This window comes from Aythya marila (genome assembly GCF_965140915.1).
Source record: "Aythya marila genome assembly, chromosome: 2".
In the NCBI taxonomy this organism is placed as follows: domain Eukaryota; kingdom Metazoa; phylum Chordata; class Aves; order Anseriformes; family Anatidae; genus Aythya; species Aythya marila.
In genome coordinates this window covers 37,049,585-37,073,167 of record NC_139043.1, presented here as the reverse complement: position 1 = coordinate 37,073,167, position 23,583 = coordinate 37,049,585, and the positions used below count along the sequence as shown (strand labels likewise).

The 23,583-nt window shown below is 42.4% G+C and overlaps 1 protein-coding gene across 1 annotated transcript in view; it reads left to right on the top strand.

Annotated features, from left to right (window-relative positions):
- COLQ (collagen like tail subunit of asymmetric acetylcholinesterase) overlaps nt 1–12,378 on the top strand; it is a gene marked incomplete at its 5' end in the record, with an annotated part of 38,231 nt that extends 25,853 nt beyond the window's left edge. Inside the window, 6 exon segments of the mRNA XM_082755062.1 lie at nt 3,078–3,174; nt 4,738–4,877; nt 7,645–7,764; nt 8,353–8,473; nt 10,228–10,330; nt 12,271–12,378. Coding sequence (XP_082611188.1) covers nt 3,078–3,174; nt 4,738–4,877; nt 7,645–7,764; nt 8,353–8,473; nt 10,228–10,330; nt 12,271–12,340 — 651 coding nt within the window. The 3' untranslated portion in view covers nt 12,341–12,378.
- Between the last annotated feature and the right edge of the window lie 11,205 nt (nt 12,379–23,583).

Sequence of the window (23,583 nt, the reverse complement as noted above, 5' to 3'; positions counted from 1 at the left end):
CAAGGGGACAGTAGACACAAAGTCAGCCCTATAAGAACAGTCCCTTTGGTTTGCTGCCTGCAATGCTTCTTTCTTTCCTCTGACAGGGAAGGGAACAAGCTCTTGCTATATCAGTGTTTGTTTTAACATACATCTGCTTAGATACAGAAGTCTGTAGATGCAGAGGTTAATAGGATCAGCTGAAAGCATTTTATTTGCAGCCTGGTTATGCCCAGCATGACAAAAAGAGACACAAGCCTGCTTTGCTGTTGCTCTAATGCTGTCAGCTAATATCTGAAGTGAAAGAATACCCAATGTGAGTAAAAATTCAAAACTGGGTGTTGTGAGGGAATAACAAGCCACCAAATAAGGAAGATGTGTGCAATATAATTCTGCTAGATGAGCCAGAAGAAATGTCTTTTTTGTCCTTGATTTGATAGGTTTTAATAGCTGATGTGGTCTGTGTTCTCTTGCTATTTATTTTTTTTTTAATGAACTGTGCTCATCTGTCCTGGCAAAGGGGATGTGCACAGAATACCTTTCTGTAGTGTAAGGTGAAGAGGAGACGCAGTGCCTGCAGATCAACAAGGACACAGTGCAGTGTCCCTTTTTTCCTGAAAGGACTTTATACTTGATCTTAGACATTTTGGTACATTACACAGTGTCTGAATCAAAAAGTGGTCACATGTGATGTCATAGTTTAGGGCATCAATCAGTGGGACTAAAAGAACTATAGTCTGGCCCTAAATTAGGGTTTCCTGGCCCAAGGCTTGGTACACAAATGCCTTTCTGCTGCCCTGAAAGCAATTTCAGTATTGATCTGCACAAAAAAAAAAAATGGGTTTCTCTTTCTGTAATTAGTGAACTATCTATTTCTTTTCTCCTTTTTAAATCATTTGAAAATAAAACCTTGCAAGTGTCATTTTAAAGCTGTGTGGGTCTGGCTGCTGCCTTTAAGTGCTGTAATTACTTGGCTGTTTGTTCAGCTGAGAGGGTAGTTTCCATCAGCATGGAGCCATTTCCTGTCTCTTGATCCAGCTGACATCCCCGATGAAAGCAGCTAAATTAGGAAGGTGTCATTTCCACTTCCATTTTGGGATACGTCTTGGTTATCCCCTTGACTTCTTCAACTCTGCTTTGCCTCTGGGGCAAGCTTTTCCTAAAAGGTGGCCAGGAGGTGGGAGTCACAAGTCACACCCTCACCAACCCCAAGCCCTGACCCAACTTCCAAAGCTTTGTGACTTGGGAATTGACTCCCAAGGAGCAAGTTTTGGGTTTCAGTTGTGGAGGAGGAATGACTTAAGGGACGTTACTTGGAAAAGAAGGAGAGGACTATAAATATCATCCCTGGGAAAAGCTTTTCTGAATGCCATAGGCACACATGAAAGGAAACAAGGCAAAGATATTTAATATCACCTCTGCAATTAATTAATCTACCTGTGCTAAGCAAGAGAACATTAAGCAAGCATTCCTCCAAACATAAGACACAAAAGTCAGCTCATTTTCAGGCAGTACATGTCAGACTGGCACTGGATTTCCTCTGCCAGGTCCTTATTGTGTGGGGAAAGAGATTTGCCACAGGCTTCTTCAGGGGCTACAAAATCTTGGTCTGCTGGTTTTGTGCATTCATGTTGTGTAACATAAGAAGTAATTAGCGATCAGCATTGCTGACACTCACATAAATCCTGGAATATTTTGATGGCACAGAGCTTATCTAATAGGATTAAACAAAGTAAATATTCAATTAGTTCTTTATGGGCCATAAAAACAAACAAACAGACAAACAAAAAACTTCATTTGTTGAAATGGTGCAAAGTGACATTCAAACATATTCATGGAGTATGGCACACTATATAGCAACAAATTATTTTATCATCTGTTACTATGTATGCCTCATTAATCTGAAGTTAGACATGCAATTGCCCATCATCTGCCCATGAATGCACATTAACGTGGAATTAAACCATCTTGAAGGAATTCATCTCATTGGCAGTACAAGAATGATAATGTGGCACACATCGTTTTTGTTTTGCTCAACAATGTGTGTTGCTACCTAAAAATCAAATCAGATATTTCAACCTTAAGCTATGCTGTGTGCTTCTGAAATATAAATCTGAGAAATCCAAGCCTCAGAGTATATGAGTAGGACGATAAATATAGTTATTTTTAATAAGTGCCACCATATTAAATTCAGGCCTCAAAATAGGAAGGTGCTGAACAGTTCTAGGGTAAAACTTTCAACCCCCTAAAAGTATGGCTACACAAACAAGCTCTCCTGAGGCACATTAGGGCTAATTTTACAGAAAATTAACTATTGTATGGTACCTGTATGTAAACTCATCTTCCATAGGTAATTGTACAGCGTTTTGACTGCGTGATAAGGCACCAGAAGAACATCATTTGTCAGCTTACAGCAGTGCAGCTGCTGCACACTAGTTTGCCCTCTGTAAAACCAAGCCCTTGCTTGTCTTGCAATGCTTTGCTAATACAGGTATATTCATGGTGAAAGTCAATGCAATACAAGAGTTGAGGCTCTAAATTACTTGTAAAAATAGTGAGGGTCTCAAACTAATCAGTATTCTTCTCAGCATGGAGAAATGTCACTGTGGAAACCCTTGATGACTTCTTATTGAATTTTCTCTTTCTGGAGGCAAAATGTATCAATTTATTTCTGTCAGCCCCGCAAACTCAGGCTAAGATCCAGAAGTCAGAGCTGCTTTCTAAGGATTTCCAGGATCACTTAGTTCAGTGCCGCCAGCCCTTTCTTTCTGAGCTGTACTGACTCCTAGGGAACTATCAAGAATAAAAAGACATCCTTGAAAGAAAGCCCCTGGATGACTGAAGTCAGAACAGGGTGATTCCCAGCTCCACATAGAGCAATCTGCTGGTTACATTCACTCTCAGAAGCAGAAGTCCTGCCTGGACCCACTTTTCTGTCTGCACCCAGAAAGGGACAGCCCCTCTCTTTCCCGGGAAAGTGGCTATGGAGATCATGCTGCATGCTCCTATTGGCAAATGTCTTGGCTTTCTTGCAAGGCTGGCTGGGGGATCTTGTGTATTATTAACAGCTTAGCAAATAAACGTCTCCTCTTTCCTAGGGACAAAAGGGAGACATTGGACCTGTGGGTATCATGGGCCCACCTGGAAGGCCTGGTCCTTCTGGCCAGCCAGGCCCCCCTGGACCTTCAGGATCAGGTAAGCAGGGATTAGGTCATTTGAAGCAGTGTGCACTCTCCCCAGCCCCTCCTGACTCAGCACATACGTCTATACAGCTCCATTACAATGAATGGTGCAGAGATTTGTTTGCTTCTCCACCAAGAGCAAGGAGAGGATTTCTCCTGAAGTCTTGTCAAACCTTCTTTATCCCTCGTAAGGACCTTATATCTTACTTTAAAGCCTACATAATAACTTTTGATGTCTCAAATAAAAGCAAAAGCATGGCCCATGTGGTTCCCCTGGGACTTTGGCAGATGGGGATGATGAAAAGCTATCTGGCAGCCTTGGAAGGACTAGTTAATCTCCATCATCAAAGGTCTGCTGCTTCTCCAGATATCCTGGCATACAGTGAAGGATTGTGATTTCTAATCAGCCAGGACATACTTACTCTGTGCAGCTCTGTAAAAGGAAAACAGATGAGACTTAAAAGAAGGATCAGGATAGGAGTTAGAGGGGGAAAAGGGTGATTAAAATATCTCTTTTTATTAAGTGCTGTAGATCTATGCTGTCTGCATTTGAGTGTGTTGTGGAAATCATGAGAAAAGCTGGTAACTGGTAGTTGTACAGCTTCAAAACGCTGTGTTCACATGATCTCTGGGCAGCTTGCTTTCTCTTGCGAGACCAAGAGAGGTACAGTTTTCCCAACCTGGATACATGCTGAAGAGAAAAGCAAACTCAGCTGGAGACTGCTGCTGTCTCAAATGGACAACAGCCGTTTGTACTGCAGCCCTTCAATGTCCTCTTTCTTTTTCTTTTCCCTTTTTCCTTCCTTGCTCACACCAGTGGGCAGGAAGTCTCTTCTGAGTGGTGGTATGGAAATGGTACATCTGTGAAGCTGGGGGCTGCTTTAAAATCTACCCATATCTCATGTCTCCTGTTATGAAACATCTTTATCCTGAGTAAATTAGCTCGAAGTTTTCAGAGGGCAGAATTTTCACCGTGCCAACAGGAAGGCAGCCAGGATCCTGAGATTACTTTTTAAAGGATTTATTCTATCCACAGAAATTTTATGTATCAGGCTTGCTCATCTTTTTCCTCCAGAATATAAATTCTTATCCTAAATGACCTTCCTGTAATGATGTCACTGCTTGCAGTATGAGCATGTTGGCTCAAAGTCTAATTCTGCAGAGTACTGCATCCTTGCCAAAGTTTGAAAGTCAAAAAGCATTAGGTTTTAAAGTATTTATTTGTAGGACTCCTGTCTTTATAGTTGGGTTTTCCTGTACAGAAACCTCTGAAGCAGCAGTGCTGAAGTGGTTGTACAAATGCACAATTCCCATGTGTTCTGGATGTCTACAGAGACTGACTCAATATAGGTCTTCCTAAACCCACTGCATATGTGTTCTGGAGTGATCTCTGTATGTGTCATGACCTGAATTTCTGTAATTTCTACCAGGCTGACTTTTAGCTGAAAATCCTAAGAAAATGGCCATCCTAGCCATGGTTAAAAAATACTTTTTAACCATACTTTTTCCACTGAGGCTGTGTTTGTGTTTTGTATGTTAACTTAACAACAGGGCAATCAGGTATTTTACTTTCTAGGGCAATTCGCAATAGGACCAAAAGGGGAAAGAGGACTTCCAGGACCTCCAGGGAGATGTCTCTGCAGATCCCCACAAAATATGAATAATCCATCATATGAGGAATCTGTGTTTGGACACAGTTATCCAAAAGTCCCGGCGGTAAGCAGATTTTCTGGGAGAGGGTATGAACGATTCTTACGTACTTTTATTACAAGAAGTGCTCTATTCACTAATAATTTGCATTTAACGGAATATGTGGGCAATGTGTTATCTCCAGTATCCAAAACCTCTGAGATCCAGTCTGTGCAAAAGAATTTGGTCTCATAACTGTTCTGAAGGTTGTGTGATTGAGGTGCTGAAATGCATCTGTTACAAACCACCAGTAATGTGGCACATTTTTGGAAACCTTTCTTTGATCCTGAGGAAGCTGTCTTCCACCTTGCTATACACACATAATCTGTTATTTTTATTTCAGTCAGTTGAAATATATTTCATATTGGTTGGTGGAGGAAGCATCTACTTCTTGTTTATTTTTTATATCTTCTTCTGAAATACAGTGATTTCAGAGTTGAATATTGGAGTAAAACATTTCACACATACAACAGAGTGTTCTCCCAAAACACAAACCCTCTACATTGAGCCAGAAATGGAGTCAGACTTCTGAGCTGCTGGCTGTAGACGCACACTTTTCATAGCTAATTTCAATTGCTAGCCTTCTTGAAAGCATTTTTATGAGCATATTGGACAAAGTACTTTAAAGAGCAAGACCTAGCAATTTTTCATCTCTGATTTCCTAGGTCTTTGTAAATACCATTTCTGTACTTGTCCTTCAGCTGGGCCCTGCCTTGCTGTTCTGTGCATTGTATCACTTAATCAGCAATGAAAAGGCTACCTTTTACTGCCTCTGTGTACTAGCTTAGCCCTGCCACTCAAGGGACTGGGTATTGTCTGGTGTCTGGTGGTCTCTGAATGACAACAGGCGGTGATTAGCTTTGTTAACATTCCCATCTGTCACATTTTCAGAAAGCTGTTAATGTGTGAGAAAGGGATGTGCTCACCACACTGCTCATTAAACTGGGTCATTGAGCTCAATCTTCTGCATGAGTGTGCTGCAAGTCTTCTCAGCTGATTGCACATCCCTGGTGCATTACAAAAAAAAAGGCCTGTTACTTTTAAAACTCAATGGTGACAGAAGAAAGTGCATGAAATAAAGGTGCATATTGCATCATGCTGTGTGCTATTACCAAAAAATATCATGTATTTCATGGAGAACTTGTAGGATAAATTGTAAGACTCAGAATATTCTGTGTAGGTCTTACCACCCTCCTTCTCCCCCAGGCACTGTTTAATATTAGATCTTAAAAGATGGCAATGAGAGTGTAGTTACATCAGATACGAGTAACCTACAGTATCTATATGAACTGTCATTTGATGATGATCAAGTGCCATTTCTGTTCTCAGAAAGCAGGGATGGCAAAGAGGCAAGCCTCGTCCTGCTGAGGAATGCTCCCCACTTGCCTGCCCCATTTGTTTTACTCCCTCGAGTGGCAGGGAGCTTAACAGTGCCATTATTTATTCTGTTCCAATCCCCATGGAGCAGCTTAGAAATCTGCCTCGTGCCTCTTGAAGGCTGTTGTCAGGGTTGCTGTAGCTGCACTTGGTTGGGAAAGACCCAGAGAGGGTTCCCCAGGGCTCCAGCCCTGCTCCATCCCCTGCAGCATGTCCCCAGCACAGCCACCCGCTCGCCCCTCCGTGGGGACCGTGCCAATGCTGCCAGAGGAGGGAAGGAAACAAAGTGCTGCTTTTCTGTCCCTGGCTGGGATTCATCCCGGTTTTTAAATCCTTTGCAATTTCAAAGGCTGGTATCTGTAAGAGGGATTTTCAGAGGGCACAGATCTGCTATTGATTTCGAGAGAAATTGCAGCTCTGGCGCTGGGACTTCAGCTCCCGAAGAGCCACAGAACCAGCTCTTTGCTGGCTTTCTGTTTCTTTGCTTTCTTTCATTCTGGCTGAAGGCATTTTTATTCAGCGCTTCTTTAATGAAATTGGCCTTTGTCAGGGGCTATGGGAATATGCTGCTATGTAAAAATTTCAGGGTAATTTGTTTTAAAAAGAGCCAATTCCGATTATGCTGGTGGGAATCAGGCTCTGACCTAAATCCATTTTGCTCAGAAGAGTTCCATTTGCTTTTTCTTAATTTAAAAATGGTTTGAATTTTACTAAAATTAATTTGATTAAGCTGCCAAAGGAAAAGATTATTTCATAATGCCCCTTACAATTTTGGTGAATGAGACATTAAAAAAAATTGGGAGAAGCTTGTTCTAATTCTCTCCAATTTGTACTGATTTTTTTTCTGTTTAATTGAAGACTTGAATTTAGACTAAAGTAAATGCATGTGAAGAAACATGAATTTAAATGCCAATTAAGTCTAAATGAAGTACAAAGTAGCAAAAGATAAGTGAAGGCTGCATTGAGCAATGAATTATTTATTTGGTAACCAAAAACATGCCTTAAAAATTATAGACAAACCCTCAAAGACCACTTATGCCCCTATGGATTTTACAGTTGTTCCAGCATCTAACCATTGGGAAATTGTTCTCAGCAGTGATTGTGCACAAGGGTTAGCCTGGTCCTTATCTGTGGGTGTGCATTTTGAAATAGGGGTCACTGGAGCCTTAGCTGGGTACTCAGGAGAGACCATTAGCTTTTGAAGACTAGAGTTTCTTATCAATTGCAAAGTAATATTTTTATGCATGTAAATTCTCACCCAGGGCTGGCATGCCATTCTGTTTCAGAAAACAAACCAATCTTCTGGCAATTCTTTACATATTTGCAGATACGTAGCTCAGTTTGCAGAACTGGATTCCATGACAATTCGAAATACTTCTTGAGAGAGTTACCAACCACCTCTTTTTCTGTACCCCAGATTTTTGTGGTGAATAATCAAGAAGAATTGGACCGGTTAAACACCGAAAATGCCTTAGCTTTTAGAAGAGATCAGAGATCTTTGTATTTCAAGGATACCTTTGGATGGCTCCCAATCCAGGTGAAAATATGACTGTGGTTTTAGAAAACTTGTGAGTGTACATGACACTTTAAAATACAGCAGATAACTTTGAACTTAAGGTATCATACAGAATCAATTAAGTGAATGAAGAAAAAGTTAATTCTTGAACACTGTTACAACTGTACCTAATTCTGTGGGATTTGTTCACAGGAGTCTTAGTTGCTGAGACATTAACTCATCAGTGGTCCAGGTTTTGCTCACCTCCCTGTGAACTGGTGAACTGAGTTTGGGGAATTTCATTAGTAAAAAACAGTTTTGATTTAACACAAAATAACACAAAATTCATCAGGGAAGAGAGTTGTGGAAAAATACTACCCCTGCAAATCAAACCATGTATTTCCTTACTGCTTCAGGGAGCTAAACTAAAAGTCCCACCGAAATCAACAGTGGGATCCTTACTGTCTCAACTGGATTTTGAATCAGATTCTGTATAAACTGTGTGACCCATCGAACAGTGGGATATGGAAACCTGTCTGCAGGATCCTCCTCCTATAGCCTGTCACCTCAGTTTGTGAGCCAGGCTGCTGGTAGTCCCGCACAGTAACTGTGGTGTGTTTTTTTGACCAGCTCAGCCCTTTCTACCCCGTGGATTACCACTTTGGGGACGGCAGTACCTGTGGAGATGGGATCATCCAGGATGGGGAAGAGTGTGATGATGGCAACACAGTTGTGACAGATGACTGCATAAGTAAGTCACAGCACGTCAGGAGCAGCCTCTTTCTACCATGGAAGTTGCAGTAGTGTCATTTTTGCAGGATGACAGGAACAATGGCCATAGCACCAAAACTGAGATCTTTTGTGCATGCAGATGCCATACACAGGCACAAGACAGAAGTGACTCAAAGTGTTTCTCATCAAGACCCGGTCTAGTGGGAGGTGTCCCTGCCATGGCAGGGGGTTGGAACTGGGTGATTGTTAAGGGCCCTTCCAGCCCAAGCCAGTGTGATTCTATGATTCTGTGATTCTACGGCCATGTCCCTGTCTGCACAGAGGTATCTGAAGTAAAACCCCTGTGTTCCAGGGACAAGATCCAGCCATTGTTTTATTTGTGAACCTTCCAGGGGGAAGCCGCCTTTCTGACTAAAATATGTAGCATACCTATTCAGTGAACCTCAAAACCACTTCTGACAGGCACTAGAGCTGTCTCCTTCCATCAGTTTGAAACCCTAACAGATGATTTTTGGTAGTTCAAGTGCTCAGTGTGATATTTGCCTTTCTGCATGTTTTTTTTTGGACAGCCATTCATTTTTCTACGGATGCTAGATTAATAAAATGTCATATCCTGGTTCCAGTAAAACCATTTTGGGTTTTATTATTCGGCTGCATAGGGAAGGTTACAGCCTTCACTGCCTTCACTGTTAGCTTTACAAAACATTTGATTCCTGTCTACTCAATCTCCCTCTTTCTTTGCTGGTTGTGGACAGCAACAGCAAAGAGCACAGAAGAGCACACAGTATAAGCCTGGCATGCAAGCAGCTATCACAGCCTTCACATGCATGTTTCAGTTACCTTGTTTTCACCACTTAGCTCCTTCCCCTCAGCATAGATGTATAAATAAATGTCCCTCTAAGCTTGCCTGACTACAGAGCAATCCAGTGAGAGTGAGCTCTCCAGGCTCCAAGCATGAGAAAATTATCCAATTAGAATTTGCAATCAATCATGGGGAACAAACATGCAGGAAAAATAGTGCTCATTAGTTCTAGTGCCTGTGAGATTGCATGTTGTGCATCTGGAAGTCCATCATAATGCTCTGTGCTGTACACTGGGTAGAGCTCCAGGTCCACAGAGGCCTTGCAGTATGTGAATTTCAGACACTGATGTGACTTGAAGAGTTTTAATTGAATTACAGAATCATAGAATCATAAAGGTTGGAAAAGAACTTTAAGATCATCAAACCCAACCATCAATATGACCTGCTGAGTCCCACCACTAAATCATGTCCCTTAGTGCCACAAATTACTTGAATATGACCATATTGTCATCCTTATGATCTTGTGACTCTATCAAAAGAGGTCAACCAAACGGTAAGTGGATTTAATGATAAATAGGCTTGTTGTTCTAAAAATCATTAATCTCCAGCAAACAGGTCCTCATTGCAATCAATTAATCATTTCCATTTGTAAATGACCCACTTAAATTGTGTAAACTCCCTGTTTTTGAATGTCCCTTTAATCTATTGCTTAATAGTGTCTCTGAGGAGATATCAAAGGGATTTTAGCTAAATGGATTTGTTCCCAATTTATACTCAGAAAGTTGAAGACATCAAAAGCAAAGTCCAGTTCTTAAAATACAGCCCACAGATCACTACATTCCATTCAAGTGCTCCACAAAATGCCTTGGTTTATGCTTTACCCTTAAAAATGTAGTTCCACTTGCCTCTGTCCCCAAGATCCTTTATACATTAAGTTTTATGAAGATATTTCTTTCTCTATTTTTCATTAGGATGTCGCCGTGCTTACTGTGGAGATGGCTACAGACATGAGGGGGTTGAAGACTGTGATGGGAAGGATTTTGGATATTTGACATGTAAAACGTATCTCCCTGGGTATGTATGAAGGGTCTGCACTTTGGTTTGTTATTTTTACTTCACCTTCAACATTAAAAGAGAAAAGGACTACCCACATAAGCCTTGTTCCACTGGGACAGTGGTGGAGAGAAAGTGGTGGAGAAAGACCTTATCAGATTATTTCTGTATGTTATTGATTTTAAGGGCTGAATCTCATTTCTCAGTCTCACATGCTTCCTATGGTACAAAGGGAAGGATCATGTGGGCATGTTTACCCATCGCTTGCAAAGATTTCCTCACTTGGTGATGTTCTCATTACATTAATGCCCATAACTTACCTAGAGTAGGATAGACCATGATGAAGAGATGATTACACTGAAGGGAAGAAAAAAAGAAAACACAACAAACCACAGCCTCCAAACAAACTCCTGGACTTTTTGTGAGTGAGTGCTCTAGGGGTATCTTTGTTTTGGAATCTACCTTTCATTTATCAGCCTTTCCAAAGACCAGAAAATTCATTGACTTTGCAGCAGATGCAAAGACATACATCTGCTTAGCAATGTCCTTCATTTCAAACATCTGCTTATTGTTGACTTGCCTTCTCTGCCTTTGTTTAAACAGCTTCCTCTGGTCAGCATTAGGCCTCCTATTTAACTGTCAGGTATTGTTACTGGATAACAGGAAACATTTAATTTGCAAATTAAATTATATGCAGAGCCCTCATCATTCATGGAAGAATAATGTGCTAATTGACAGGAATAAGAACCCACAGAACATCTTTGTAAATCAAGTGCTGTGCTAATCCTTCCACTGCAATTGTTGGAGCACTCCTGGTGTAAGAGATTACTAGAACCAAGACTAGCAAACCTGACAGCCTGAAACATTTTAAAGAGCTCCCATCTGCAGACAGTGTGAAGCTACTCTCCTGTGAAAGCTTTTCCATCTTAAGAGTCTTAAGGTTGCTGCCAAAAATAGAGTCCCGCAGAAGCCTGAGAAATTTTTATAAATTCTATTTTCCGTGTATAATCAAGTTGTGAAGAGCAACTGAGATCCTTTATCTTTGTGCGTGCAGCCTGCAGATTATCTGCCAAATCAAAGAAAAAGCCGTGACTCATCAGCAAAGTGGGACGAGTAAGTGAGCTTGGCACTGCAGCGGGAGTTTCGCCCCAACATCACCCTCTTCTCCAAGAGCTCTGCTGCAGCTGATTTTCCCATTTTCTACTCCTTCCAGCTCTCAAATTCCTCCTCATATTTCACACACATTCACTTCAGATTTTTTTTTTTTTTTTTTTTTTTCTGAGAATGTGGGTTATCCAAAGACGCATTTTTAAGGACAGCTTGTGGATTATCTGATGGGTGGGTTATTCATCTGGACATATGGTAGCAATAAAAAGTCATCGAAATTATTTTTTATTTATTTATTTTTATCAACACCTCTGGTCAGGTCTTCAGTTAGTACAATCCTTGCAGCTCAGTATAAGTCAGTAGAAAAAAAAAAGATGTTTTCCCTTATTTTGCAAGGGTCTTTTTTAAAGGCCTCTTTTCATTTTGAAGGTGGGCATCTGTCACTATCATTATTTCAAGTGCATGAAAAATAAGTTAAAGGAAAGGCAGGCACAGTCATGCCTGCTGGAACTAATGTAAGTAACTGGAATAACACAGATCCTCAGATATTTGGTTACACAGTTCTCATGGGTGAGCGCCAAGGCCTCTTGCACCTACCCCTGTGCAGTGATGTCTTTTGTATTTTTATTTTTAATTGACATTATGGGGAATTAAAACCTCACTCTTCATTTCTCTTGGGCTCTTATTTTGCTGACAAGGGGCACTGCTGGAAATTATCCTCCAATTTTGGTTGCCGTATGTCACTTCACTTGGTATTTTCTGATGTTCTTGGTTCCTACAGAGAGTTGCATCCAGAAACCATGTAACATGAGCTATGGCGCGTATTGGAACTGAGATGTTCTCTTCTATTTTAGGTCTTACGGAAAACTGCGATGCACTTCTTACTGCTACATCGACTCTACACAGTGCCGATACTTCACATGAGGGGAGCAGAGGTGGGCAGCATCCTATGTGTCATGGGGTGCTAGGTGCTACGCTATCATCTATCCAGGAAGGACTGGAACAAGGAGAAAAAAAAAAAAAAAAAAAGAAGAAGAAGACAAAAAAAAAAAACACTTCTGTGTGAAAAACAAACAAACAGATGTCATGCTGCTGATGGCCATTTTGAGATGTTTGTCTTTTTTTTTTTTTTTTTTAAGTTGGATTGGGAAAATATAGGACCACTGCATCCTGTCTTAATAGAGAAATGTCAAACAGTGTTTGCCAGTAAGACTTTTGGGTGGCTGTGTGTGGGAACTTGCTCTATCACAAATGCTACTGGAAACTGAATGTCACTAGCCAGGAATATCATGTAACAAGACAACATTACCTCGACTTAGCACTGTTCAGCCTAAATCTAAGTTCTTCAGGGTTTTTGTTTTTCAACCTTCTCAGCATAAACACAAAGTGTATCTTGGACATGGTGTTTATAGAGACTTTCTCTTTTATTACAATGTGAACTTCCTAAGTGTTGTATCGACGTGAGTGATGATGACTTCAGCGGCATTAAGGTCAGCTGCACGCCTTTGTGGATTGAACGAGCAGGGGTCTTTCAGTAAGTGCTTTACAGACCGGCAGATGGGGCAAAAAACCTCCAGGCAATGAATTTGGGCTGCATCTATCTGCACCCATCCACAGAAATGTGAGCTGTCTCACCGGGTCTGAACCTGCAGACCACAAAGGCCGGAGTGGCCAAACAAAGGGTGACAAAGGATGAGCCTATTTCTTTTTTACACCTTTGCCAAGCTGGTTGCGTTCTGCATGAGCCCAAAGAGACTGGGGCAGTGCTGGTTGCCCTCCTGAAACCTCACCACGGCCATGTACACGTGGCCTTCACTCTGGTTTCTGTACTGGAAGGTCTCGTTGTTCTCCTCCCTTTGTCCAGCCGATCTTCGTCCTTCTGTGCCAGCTGCACCCCATCCTCTCTCCCTGTGCACTGACCCCTCTCGACTGCTCTCAGTTCCTGCCATCGTGTCTGGAGTACCCCAGTGTGCCTCCTCACTTTTATATCTCTGTGAAACAAATCCTGGCCTAGAGTGTTCGTGGGTGCTGATTCATGCTGTATAATGTACATATATATATTTGTTTTTCACAGGTTCGGTCAACTCTGTTAGCTCTGATAGGAGTCAGGGTAATTATATACTTATTTATTAGCAAGCATTAAAGAGTAAATTTTACATATTAAATGCGTTATGTGCAAAAGAGTTCATGACAAAAGAAAACGGTGCAGAGATGTGCAGAATTCAGGACTAAGAGCCTCAAATCAAGGTGTTATTTTCATACAGGCCACTCTTTTCTGCTTTGCCTTAAATGCTGCACTTGAATGCTTGAAATGCGTGAGTTGTTTGTAACAATGACAGCTGCACTTACACAGTCACTTCTGTAAAGGTTAAATAAAGGTGGGTGTTACTTTGTGATGATAATGCATTAAAGCAACCGAGAAATACATACAACTTTTACCAGCTTTATAGGAGATTTTAACTCCGCATGTCCAATGTGATACTGGAAATCATCAATTAAATGAAAGATAAACAAAATTAGTGTACTCTGTGGCCATTGCTTACCTGGGCTGTTTGTGCTGCTGCGAAGCTGAGCCACCACCATCTGCAGCCCAGTTCACTAGTTCACAACTAGTTCACAAAAAGCCACTTCTTGTGGCTTTTTAAAATTTAATCAGAGGTCTTAATAAAAGGCCAAGGAACCAATGGGGCAAGGAATATGGCATAAGCTCTGGAAGTCCATGCACTAGAAGAGCTGCCTTTTAGTCTCCTGCCCTGGTGCAAGCCATGGGTTTCGGCAGCACCACACTATCCCAGTGGGATCTGTTGCCTTCTCCAAGGAGTTCATCTCTACTTCCAGCCCCCAAAAGGCTGGAGTCCTGGAGAAATTTTAAGTCCAGCTTTAAGTCCTGGTGTTTTTTAAAGCTCCTACCTGCAAAAGAGGTTGTAAAGCCGAGCACACCAAGGGCAGGAAACAAAAAGGAGTTGAGATAACTTATGTAGGATTGTCATGTGCTGCATGTGTCCAGGAAGGTGTGCATCAGAAAACATTTATAAAGTGTGGATTTTAAATGGACTTTATGAATACAGCACAAACAATTCAGCATCTTAACAAAAGGAAAGGAATAGAAGATACAAGGAAAAAAAAGGACTGGAACAATTTTCTTACTACAAATGATTTCTTCTTCCCCTCAGACGATAGAGCATTAAAAAACACATCTGGGAAGGTGTTAAGTATCTGTGACATAAAAGACTGTAAAAAAAAAACTTCCTCCTTTTTCAGATGTACCTGCTTTATTGTTACCTGGGATTCTTCAGCTGGACGGTGCCTGGTCTGCTCTGAGTTATCTTCCCTCCTTGTCTGAGTTTCTTAATGTGTTAAGCCAAATATAGCTCAAAAGTTAACTGAGATATTTCAGTTCCTTGGCCTTTTGTAGGAATGAATGCCTGTGGAAAGGTTTTCTAATCATTAGTATGGAACTGTAGGTGAATACAGAAAGAGTACGAGCTTGCATTGTGCGCTGTATTAAATGTATACTAAAAAGCCAGCTTGCATTTAGTATGTGATTAAATATATGTAGTTACCTACTGCATGTATTAGCAGCTCATGTCAATAAATCATGCCACCTTAATTCTGGCATTTCCTTACTTTCACTTATTTCCTCTTGTGTTTTGCAACTTTTTTTTTTTTTTTTTTTTTTTTTTTTTTAATATAATTGCCCAGTTTAAGATGCTGGGAAGGAAAAGCACAGTATGAGCTTCCAATTGGGCTTGTGCAGCTTTTGAGAGCTGCTGGAGCTCACCTAAATGGGAAAAAGGAACAAAGCCCTCCTTTGGGTGTATGGTGTGGGGCATGGGGACACGTGGTGGGGACAGACCTGCACCAGCCCAGCAGAGCAAAGGCTGCAGCCGGAAGGGGAGCTGGGCCAAATTGCATTAGAGGAGCATACTCCTGCTGGAAATCACATTAGTGCCTGCTTCCCTCTCTCCTGCAACCCAAATCTTGGAGCTGAAAAAGCCCGGAGTTACAGTCCCATCCTGACAGTGCCCTTAATTCTCCCTGACAGCTTCCTGTGTGTCTGATGAAGGAGCCCGTTTGGATGTGTGCACGTCGGCTGGTGTGCCAAGGGCAAAAACAACCTTCTTCTTCTTCTTCTTCTCAAGAAAATGGGGTTTAAAGAGATGTCTTTTTTCACAGCCTTCCTACCCAGTACTGAACGAGGAGCCCTCCATGAATCTGTCTTGTTGGAGCAATAGGAACAGAAAGGTGCCAAATGTGTGGTGGAGCAAGGAGGGAACAACCATGTAGGGGAACCCGCCAGCCCTGGCGCTTTATGGCAATAGTATTTCTTTTGTAAACTTCCCTCGGCTTAGCCAGCAGCTCTCACACCTACCTGGTGCTACTGCTCTGAGGGCCACGATGTGCCTGGAAAGCTAACGTTGAGGCCTGCTTGGATTTTGAGCTGTTTCTGAGTTTAAAAGGAAAGGTGACCAATTTGGGGGTAAGAAACAGAACAGTTCAGGGGATGGGAGCTGTGTATATTATGGGCCAAAAAGCACAGGGAAGTTGACTGTGAAATACAATAAAAAGATTTAAGCTGTAGTGCTCCAGTGTGTCTGGATCAAGGATACAAACCCCCCTGTGGCCACAGTGGCGAGTTGATATTTCACTGCTGTTTGCCCAGAGAGTGGCTTCAAACCCCAGCAGTAACCACAGAGCAGCAGCCTGGGACCGCTGGGGTGAACCCAAGGTCGGTGCCAGGGTTTTCTGAGCAGACAACATCTGGTGTGAAATGCTGCGGGATTACAGCGGCTAAATAAAGCCAGGGAGCTGTACCTGTTGCTGCCTGGGACAAACAGGCTCTGCTTTAGGCTGCCTGGATGAGCTAAAGGTGTCTGGTTGCCCTGCCGGAGAAACCCAGCACAAGGAGCAGTCAGCAGCGAGCCCAGCAGTGGCGGCTGGCCCTGCCTCATGGCAGGCCGATGGCTTTGCCTAACGCCACGGCCCAGCGGCCTGTTGCAGCCTCATCGGACTCCTGAGGCACTAAAGGAAGAAGGTGCCGTGTGGTGAGTGCCACAGAGAAGAAACTGTGGGTAAATGTTAAAATACCCTGCATTTCGCAGCCGTGCCATGTCGAACCAGAGCCCCAGAGCACCCAGCCCTGGGCACAGAGAAAAGAGGCAAAGCCTCCCTCCACTCACAAACCCACTCCATTTTAGAGGCAGGCTGAAGGCTTGGCGGAATAAAGCACAAAGCTCCCCACGGAAAAGGTCAGCCTGTCCCAGGTGTCAAGAGGCTGTCAGCAATTTATCATCAGTGGGGTTTCTGCAGTGCCAACGTGGGTGACACAAAGTGGCTCGGGTTTTAGTCCTTGCCTGGCACATCCGTGGCCAGGTTTCATTGCGGGGCGGTCTGTTTTGCTTAGCACATCGATACATGAAGGCTGGAGGCTTCATAATTTCTGTCATACAAAGGGGCCGATGCGTGGCTTCGGCATTTCGGGGTGGAAGTAATTCCCACTGCCTACGGCTCGACTGGATGTGGGCGCTGAGGCTGAAGGACACGCTCCTGACACCTCTGATTTATGGCGATGATCAGCTCTGTATGACATTTATTTAGGGACATAAACTATGGCAGGTCTCCAGATGCTCGTGGTTTCACCAAACTTTGAAGCCCCCAGCAAAAGCCCTTTAATGCAGGCCTGTGCTGGTGTGTGGTGCTGGAAGGACACCGCAGCCACGTTCCCAGCAAACAAATGGTTATTTTTAAAAAGCTGTGCTCATGCAGGAACATCCTGCTTGGGCATATTTCTAAGTGTCTGTGTCAAAAAGCTTGACTCTTCTCATAGCTGAAAGCAGCACTCCCTTTGAGATGCTCTGCATAAAGCAATATGAACGTGGACAGAGGAATGATCCCCCGGTCCCAAGAACAACTCCAAACTCACCAGCTGCTCAGGGCATAAGAAAATGACTTGATTGCCTGATGATAATAAAGGCTGAAGAAATTGTAAATTAATATTTAATTACTTTGGACAAAACTAGCCCTGACACCATGCCGTAAATTAAAGGTGTGAGAATATGAATCCTTATAACACTGGGCAGGACATTTATTGAATTGAATAAAATCAATAGTGAAATGTCCCTGCAGGAGTCAGTGGGTGACCAGGAAGCTCAGCGTTCCCCTGGGAAAGGGACAACTCCTTAAGGCCAAGTGCCTGCCCCTCGCTGGCACCGTGATGGGCACAGGGCAGGATTTGCAGACAGCCACGACACCCCGTAGTGTACACAAAGCATTTTGTTGTGGCTTTTGGGAAACACGCCTGCCACCCGATGTGCGGGACGTGGTGTGCCAGCCAGCGTTGAACACCTGAGTGCACGGCTCAAGTGTCAGGCCATGGGGACACGCACGGTGCCGGGCGGCACGGCACGGGTCTTCCTCGCGCCCGCGGGAAGGAGGCCGGGTACCAGCTGCCAGGCAAGGAAGCGAGTGGAAAACCGTGACCTATAGGAAACTATGCGAGGCATGTCTGGTCTCTGGAGGCTACAGATGAGCTGACAACACCAGCACTGGAAACAGATGCTAAATTAATTGGAGATTATTTTGGAGGAAAGCCCATAGCTGGAGCAGGAGCCTGGTGACTCCTTGCTCTAGCAGCAGATAAGCAGCAAAGAGATCCTGAAGAAAATTTACTGAACCTTGCACCCAGAACAGGAGCAAAGTAATAGAGGCTGGTAAGAGGTAAAGGTTAGGGAACTGCAAGAACGTGACAAAACTTGGAAAAGCCTTTTTCATTAATTTGGAAAGTCAGGAGTTGAGCGTACCCTGCCATCTAAACTCCTTCACCCTCACCACGCTATCAGCTACCCACCAGCTCAGCACCAACAGGTCAGACGTGTGGAGAGATGCAGAGTGTGGGGCTCCTGCCAGAGCCCTCACCGAAGCTCTGGCATTGGTCTTCATCAGCTTCTCAAAATGACCGTGGAGAGTTCAAAGACTTCAGATACTCCTGAAGAGATGGGAGAGTAGGCAGAAGGACATATAGTACGGGCTGGCTTTTATAGCTACAGCCTTCAGCTATTTGCATTGGCCAAGGAACCACAACTTCATTGCAGATGCAGCTTTTATTCTTGTAATCAAAACAGGCTCCATGTGTTAACATTCTTCATACAAAGATACATACAGGTAGTTTCTATGAACCAGAAACATACTGTTTTTGACTGTTCACACAGTACCTAGAACAGATGCAGTCCTGAAGAGCACTTTAGGCCCTCTGTTTCGATAAAAAAACAAAATCCATGCAAGGAGAAAATGAGATTTTAAAACATGCTTATTTAAAATAAGTTTATTATCATGAAATAATATAAAAGTCTGTCAAAGGTCTTAACAATACTCCGAAAGAAAAAACAGACAGATGCCGTGTGATTTGAGAAATGATGCAGACTGGAAACTCCAAAGTACTTCAACACTGAGCTGCTTACGACAGCACGATTTGTGCAATGCTTACACTGGAGGAGGTGATGTTGGGGGCATGAACAAGCCCTTACAATTAAATTTAAAGGGTGAGGCAATATACCTTCTCTTCATCTTACAATGTATGCATCTAAGTAAGGCTCACTGTAAGCTCAGCTTGACATTAATAAAACGAATGCCCAAAACTGGATTAAGAAGTGAAAGAAAATAAGAATGGAAACCACAGAAGCAAGCCGCTTTGGTTTTCAGTTTAGTCACCATGTTATGGAATGCAATTTACTTGTTTAAAGTAGACAAAAATCACAAACTGTCAAGGTAACATTAAATAAAAGAATCAAAGAATAAATTTTGGACCCCTGAATGCTGCAAAAATAAAGTAAACAAACATGAAACTTCCTTCTTTCCTGGTTTCTTTTTAACACTAATTTAAAAAAAAAAAAAAAAAAAAAGCTCTTTAGCACATGGGGGTAGTATACTGGGGGTGGGTGGAATACTATACCAAGAAAGGGATATTTAAAAATGCCAGTCAAGGGCCACATTTTGAAGAAACAGATGCCAGTGCAACAGAGTGTGTGTTTAACTGAAACATCTCCCTATGCTCTACCTTCAAAGCAAGTGCTGAAATCCTTGTGTGAACTGGGAGTAGCTGTATGGGCTTACTCCAAGCCAGCAAGTGTGCTCTGATACCCCCTCTGCTCATGGGTGATTTTATATTACTCAGAGCAGGCAGGACATTGAAGTGTGCAGAGTTTGTTCATCAAGGTAGGTTTTTAGACACCCCCCCCCCCCCCTTTTTCTTTTTGTTTTCAGTACTATGCATGCAAGAGAAATAAGCCCAATTAAAATATCAAGTGTTTTCACTTGTAAAAGTTAAATTCTGAAGTGTCCTGATTTAAACTGCATCAGTGAAATTAAAAGTGGTATGGTTTTCCTGGCAGAATGTGTCAGACCAGGGCAAAGCTTCGAAGACAAAGCAATACATTCTCCACCTGACTGTGTTTGGTTACCTGCCGCTGAATTCAGATCCGCTTTTCAAAGCTTACATTTTTATGACTTACAAAACCTCCTGTTTCACACTTTTATAGAGGTGTTTCAGCTGGACAGCAACATATCTGGCATCAAACAAACTGATGAACAGAAGGAAAGGAAAGGGTGGGGAACAGGTGGAAAGAGGGAAAGACAGCTAGGTAGGAATGTGCTAATGATCTTTGTCTGGTGTCTTAAAGGCATTTCAGGGTTCTCTAAAGCTTTTCACAAAAGCTGTATTGATTAATAAAAAGAAAGGGTTAGAGGGTCCAGCATGTGCGCGTAGATAACACTGTCTTCTATAGGGGTCTATGTCCCTTTGTCAAAGCACATTGCAAACAACTGGAGCACATTTTGGGCATACTTTTTATACGGCCAGCCAAGCAAGTGACAATATTCAAACTCTGAAACATTTTTAAAGCAAACTGTAACCTAAATCATGATGATGCTTTACAAAAAGTTTGTAACTGAAGGTATATGGCCCTCAACTGTAAGTGCATTTGTTGAAGGGAGACCCGTAGTACGACAGCATCAAGACAGGATGTTTCAAGGACTCCTGAACACTAAAGCACCCGAGCGTCCAGGTCATACTCTACAATTGTAATGTCACAGAACTTCACTATGCAACTGAGTATGGTGTCTTAAAATAGCAGAGGGGGGCTCCAGAACATCGTTTGTTTTAAAAAGAAATACAAAATAAATAAAATAAATAGAAGCCTCACATCGCTACGCAGAACTCTACTGAAATTATTTGGGAGCTCTGCTCTAATGCCAACAGCACTACATTACAAAGGTGTGTGTGTGTGATCTCTGTTAAAATCTGCTGACAGCCATTATTCAGCACTAGATAGCACTTTGATCAGATTGCTTTGGGATTCACCATGTCTCAGCAAGGACATGCACAGGATAGACTTTGTCCATGCCATCTGCTGTACAGAGTTCTGTACCCTGCCACACTAATTTCACAAAAACACTCTTACTCCCCAAAGGGTAAGGCTGTGATTACTCTTATTTTGCCATGGCTAAGTAAAATCCCTGAGAATACGCAACTGTTGGACATTGAAGGAAACAGCCGAAAGCATTTCTAAAGGAAAAGGATGCAAAAACTTCAGACTAGTGCACTTTAAGAAAATAAAGCAGTCCATGTCAAGTATACAGAGCAAGGGTGCTGTTATCTGAGAGTCACGTGGACCAAGATCAGTATGCAGATCAGTTGTTTATAACCTCAGCCATTAAAGAAAAATAACAAATACACTCCCCCACAATCAATGAACCAAACAAATCAAACAAAACCCACCCGTCTCTTTCCCAGTTCCAAATTTGAAGGCCAGAAGTTAGTTGCTTGTCCTTTACAATCATGAAAAGCAAGAATAACCTTCTGTGCTTGCCAAACTGACATCACAAAAGTTAATTGCCTAGCAGTGTTATTTGTTTACGCTTCGTAAACTGGTCTATCGCATCCCTCCCTAGAGGTGTGACTTGGAGTTCAGCTCTGCAACATGCTGCATGGGTTTCTTTCTCAGTGGTGCCAGGACTGGAAAGGTAGCATCTGTAAGTCTTCAAAGTGCTCAACATCCTGCAAGAACAGTGCGTGGTGAAGTACAGGATTTGAAGGCAAGGAGACCTTGCTCAGTTCCATCTCTGCAAGTCCCTTATTAAGCAACGAGGACACGGGGGTCTCCCGAAGCTACTGAGAACGTCCTCAAGCACCAATTCCACAGTTCAGAAAGACCAGCTTTACACAGCAGAGCCAGAGAAAGCCTGCTCTCAGGCAGGATGCCACACTGGTTAGAGGACATGCCATGTGGACTGCTATCTGCTTGTTAGAAGAAAGAAGAACTGCAGAAGTCAGCAGTTGCTGAAGCTAGTGGCCCAATGAAGCTGTTAAGTTCTTTGCTTAAGAAATAAAGCTGCTTCACTTTTTGCATCAAACACTGGGATTGATGCGCTACTAACAAACCAGTGGTTTTCCCGCTACTTTAAAGAAAAACAAAAACAAAAACCAAAACCTCCAAGCCCTTAAGTGCTAGATTTATTTTCCTACTACTGGAAAAGCTTACAGCAAAAACATGATCTTGCAATTCATTTTTGAGAGAAGAGTGATCTGTTCCTGCTGTCCCCATATGCCAACTGATTTGGTGGCAATGTGGTCTCTATTGCTTTCTCAGAGCACTCAGCTAGGACCTATTATAGCAAAGTTTCCCTCATAATAGCTGAAAGCCATGAGGAAACCACACGGGGTGGAGAGCTGGTTGTTCTGCTGTAGGCGTGGGTGTTTTTTTCTTTTTTTTTTTCTTTTCTTTGCATTCATGCTTTCAAGAAGTAGACAGCCAAATTCTGAAGGCTCTCTGCTTCCTTTTTAGCACTGCAAGTAGGGAAATAATTTAATGGAGCTTTGGTCAAAAGTTCTTACTTTATATTCTAACATAAATATACACTACTTAAATTAAGAAAACTCCAAAAATTAAAAGCCCTATACATCCTTTTGATTCTTCCTTGGTGCATGTAGAAACTACAGATAGGCACAACTCAGAGATAACAGGAAGAAGAAAGTGACACTGTTTAAATACCTAATTACAGTCCTAGTATCTTGCTTTATGCACCTGGTGTGACGTTTGGTCTTCAAGCATCATATGCTTTTCTTAAAGCTTGCAATGCTGGGCTCCTTTGAAAGGATCAAGTATAAACCATGCAGAGAGGCTCCCATCTCAGAACAAAGCAGGGCTGCAGGCCTGCAGTACATTCATTTTAGATAGAATTAATTTTTAGTCTAGCAAAAGCTAGCATTTCTCCTGTGAGTACAGCAACAATGAAACTTCTCCTGTATTTATGAAGTCATTACTAAGTTTAAGTACCTCATAAGCACACTCTTATCTCCTCCTCTACATGGGCTAAGCTCATCTCTTTGGACAAAGCTATCCAAATCCCTACCTCATTACTGAGAGACCCACTTACGCCTTGTACTGGCAGTAAATAATTCACAGGCAGTGTTCTAGTCTTCAACACAAGTAGGAATTTTGTCCGTAACCATATCACTAACTAAAAGGACTTCTTTATTATTTCTAATAACAGCAGTGCTAAGGAGCACATTTTTTTAATTGATATTAGCAGAAGGAGAAACCCACCAAATCTTACTTTCTTAATTTCAGGTCACTTCTGCATAATTTCGGGTTTTAAGGTTTGTAATTTGCCCGATGTGTAATGGCTCAGTGACAAATTCTAGCTTCCCCTAGGTGTCACTTTTTCATGTCCACTTTCATGAAGTCCTGCCTATAACGGCAGCCTAAGGAGGACTTGAATGAAATCTGCTTTATAAACTGCTAGCTGCATTCAATTTAAAAGCAAATATTATATTTGTATGACTTTAATTTAAAAAACCCTAAGCCCAAAATATAGAAAAAACACAAAACTTTAATAAACCAGGATGATAGACATGATTTTCAATTGCTTGTGTAAAGCACTACTGAAACTAGCTGGGCTCTGCCAGTCTGTGCCAGCCAAGGCTCTGGCTCACCAGCCACAGCACTGGGACTGGTACCAGTGCAGAAGAAATGTCACCTCGTGCTTATGGCCTTCCTTCCACTCATCACGTGTACACATCTCCTTCCTGCACTATGATAAATGGTGCAGCAGGCTGCCCTGAACCACAGCTCGAGCATCCTCTTGCTGTGGAGGGCACTAGGAGAAATTTT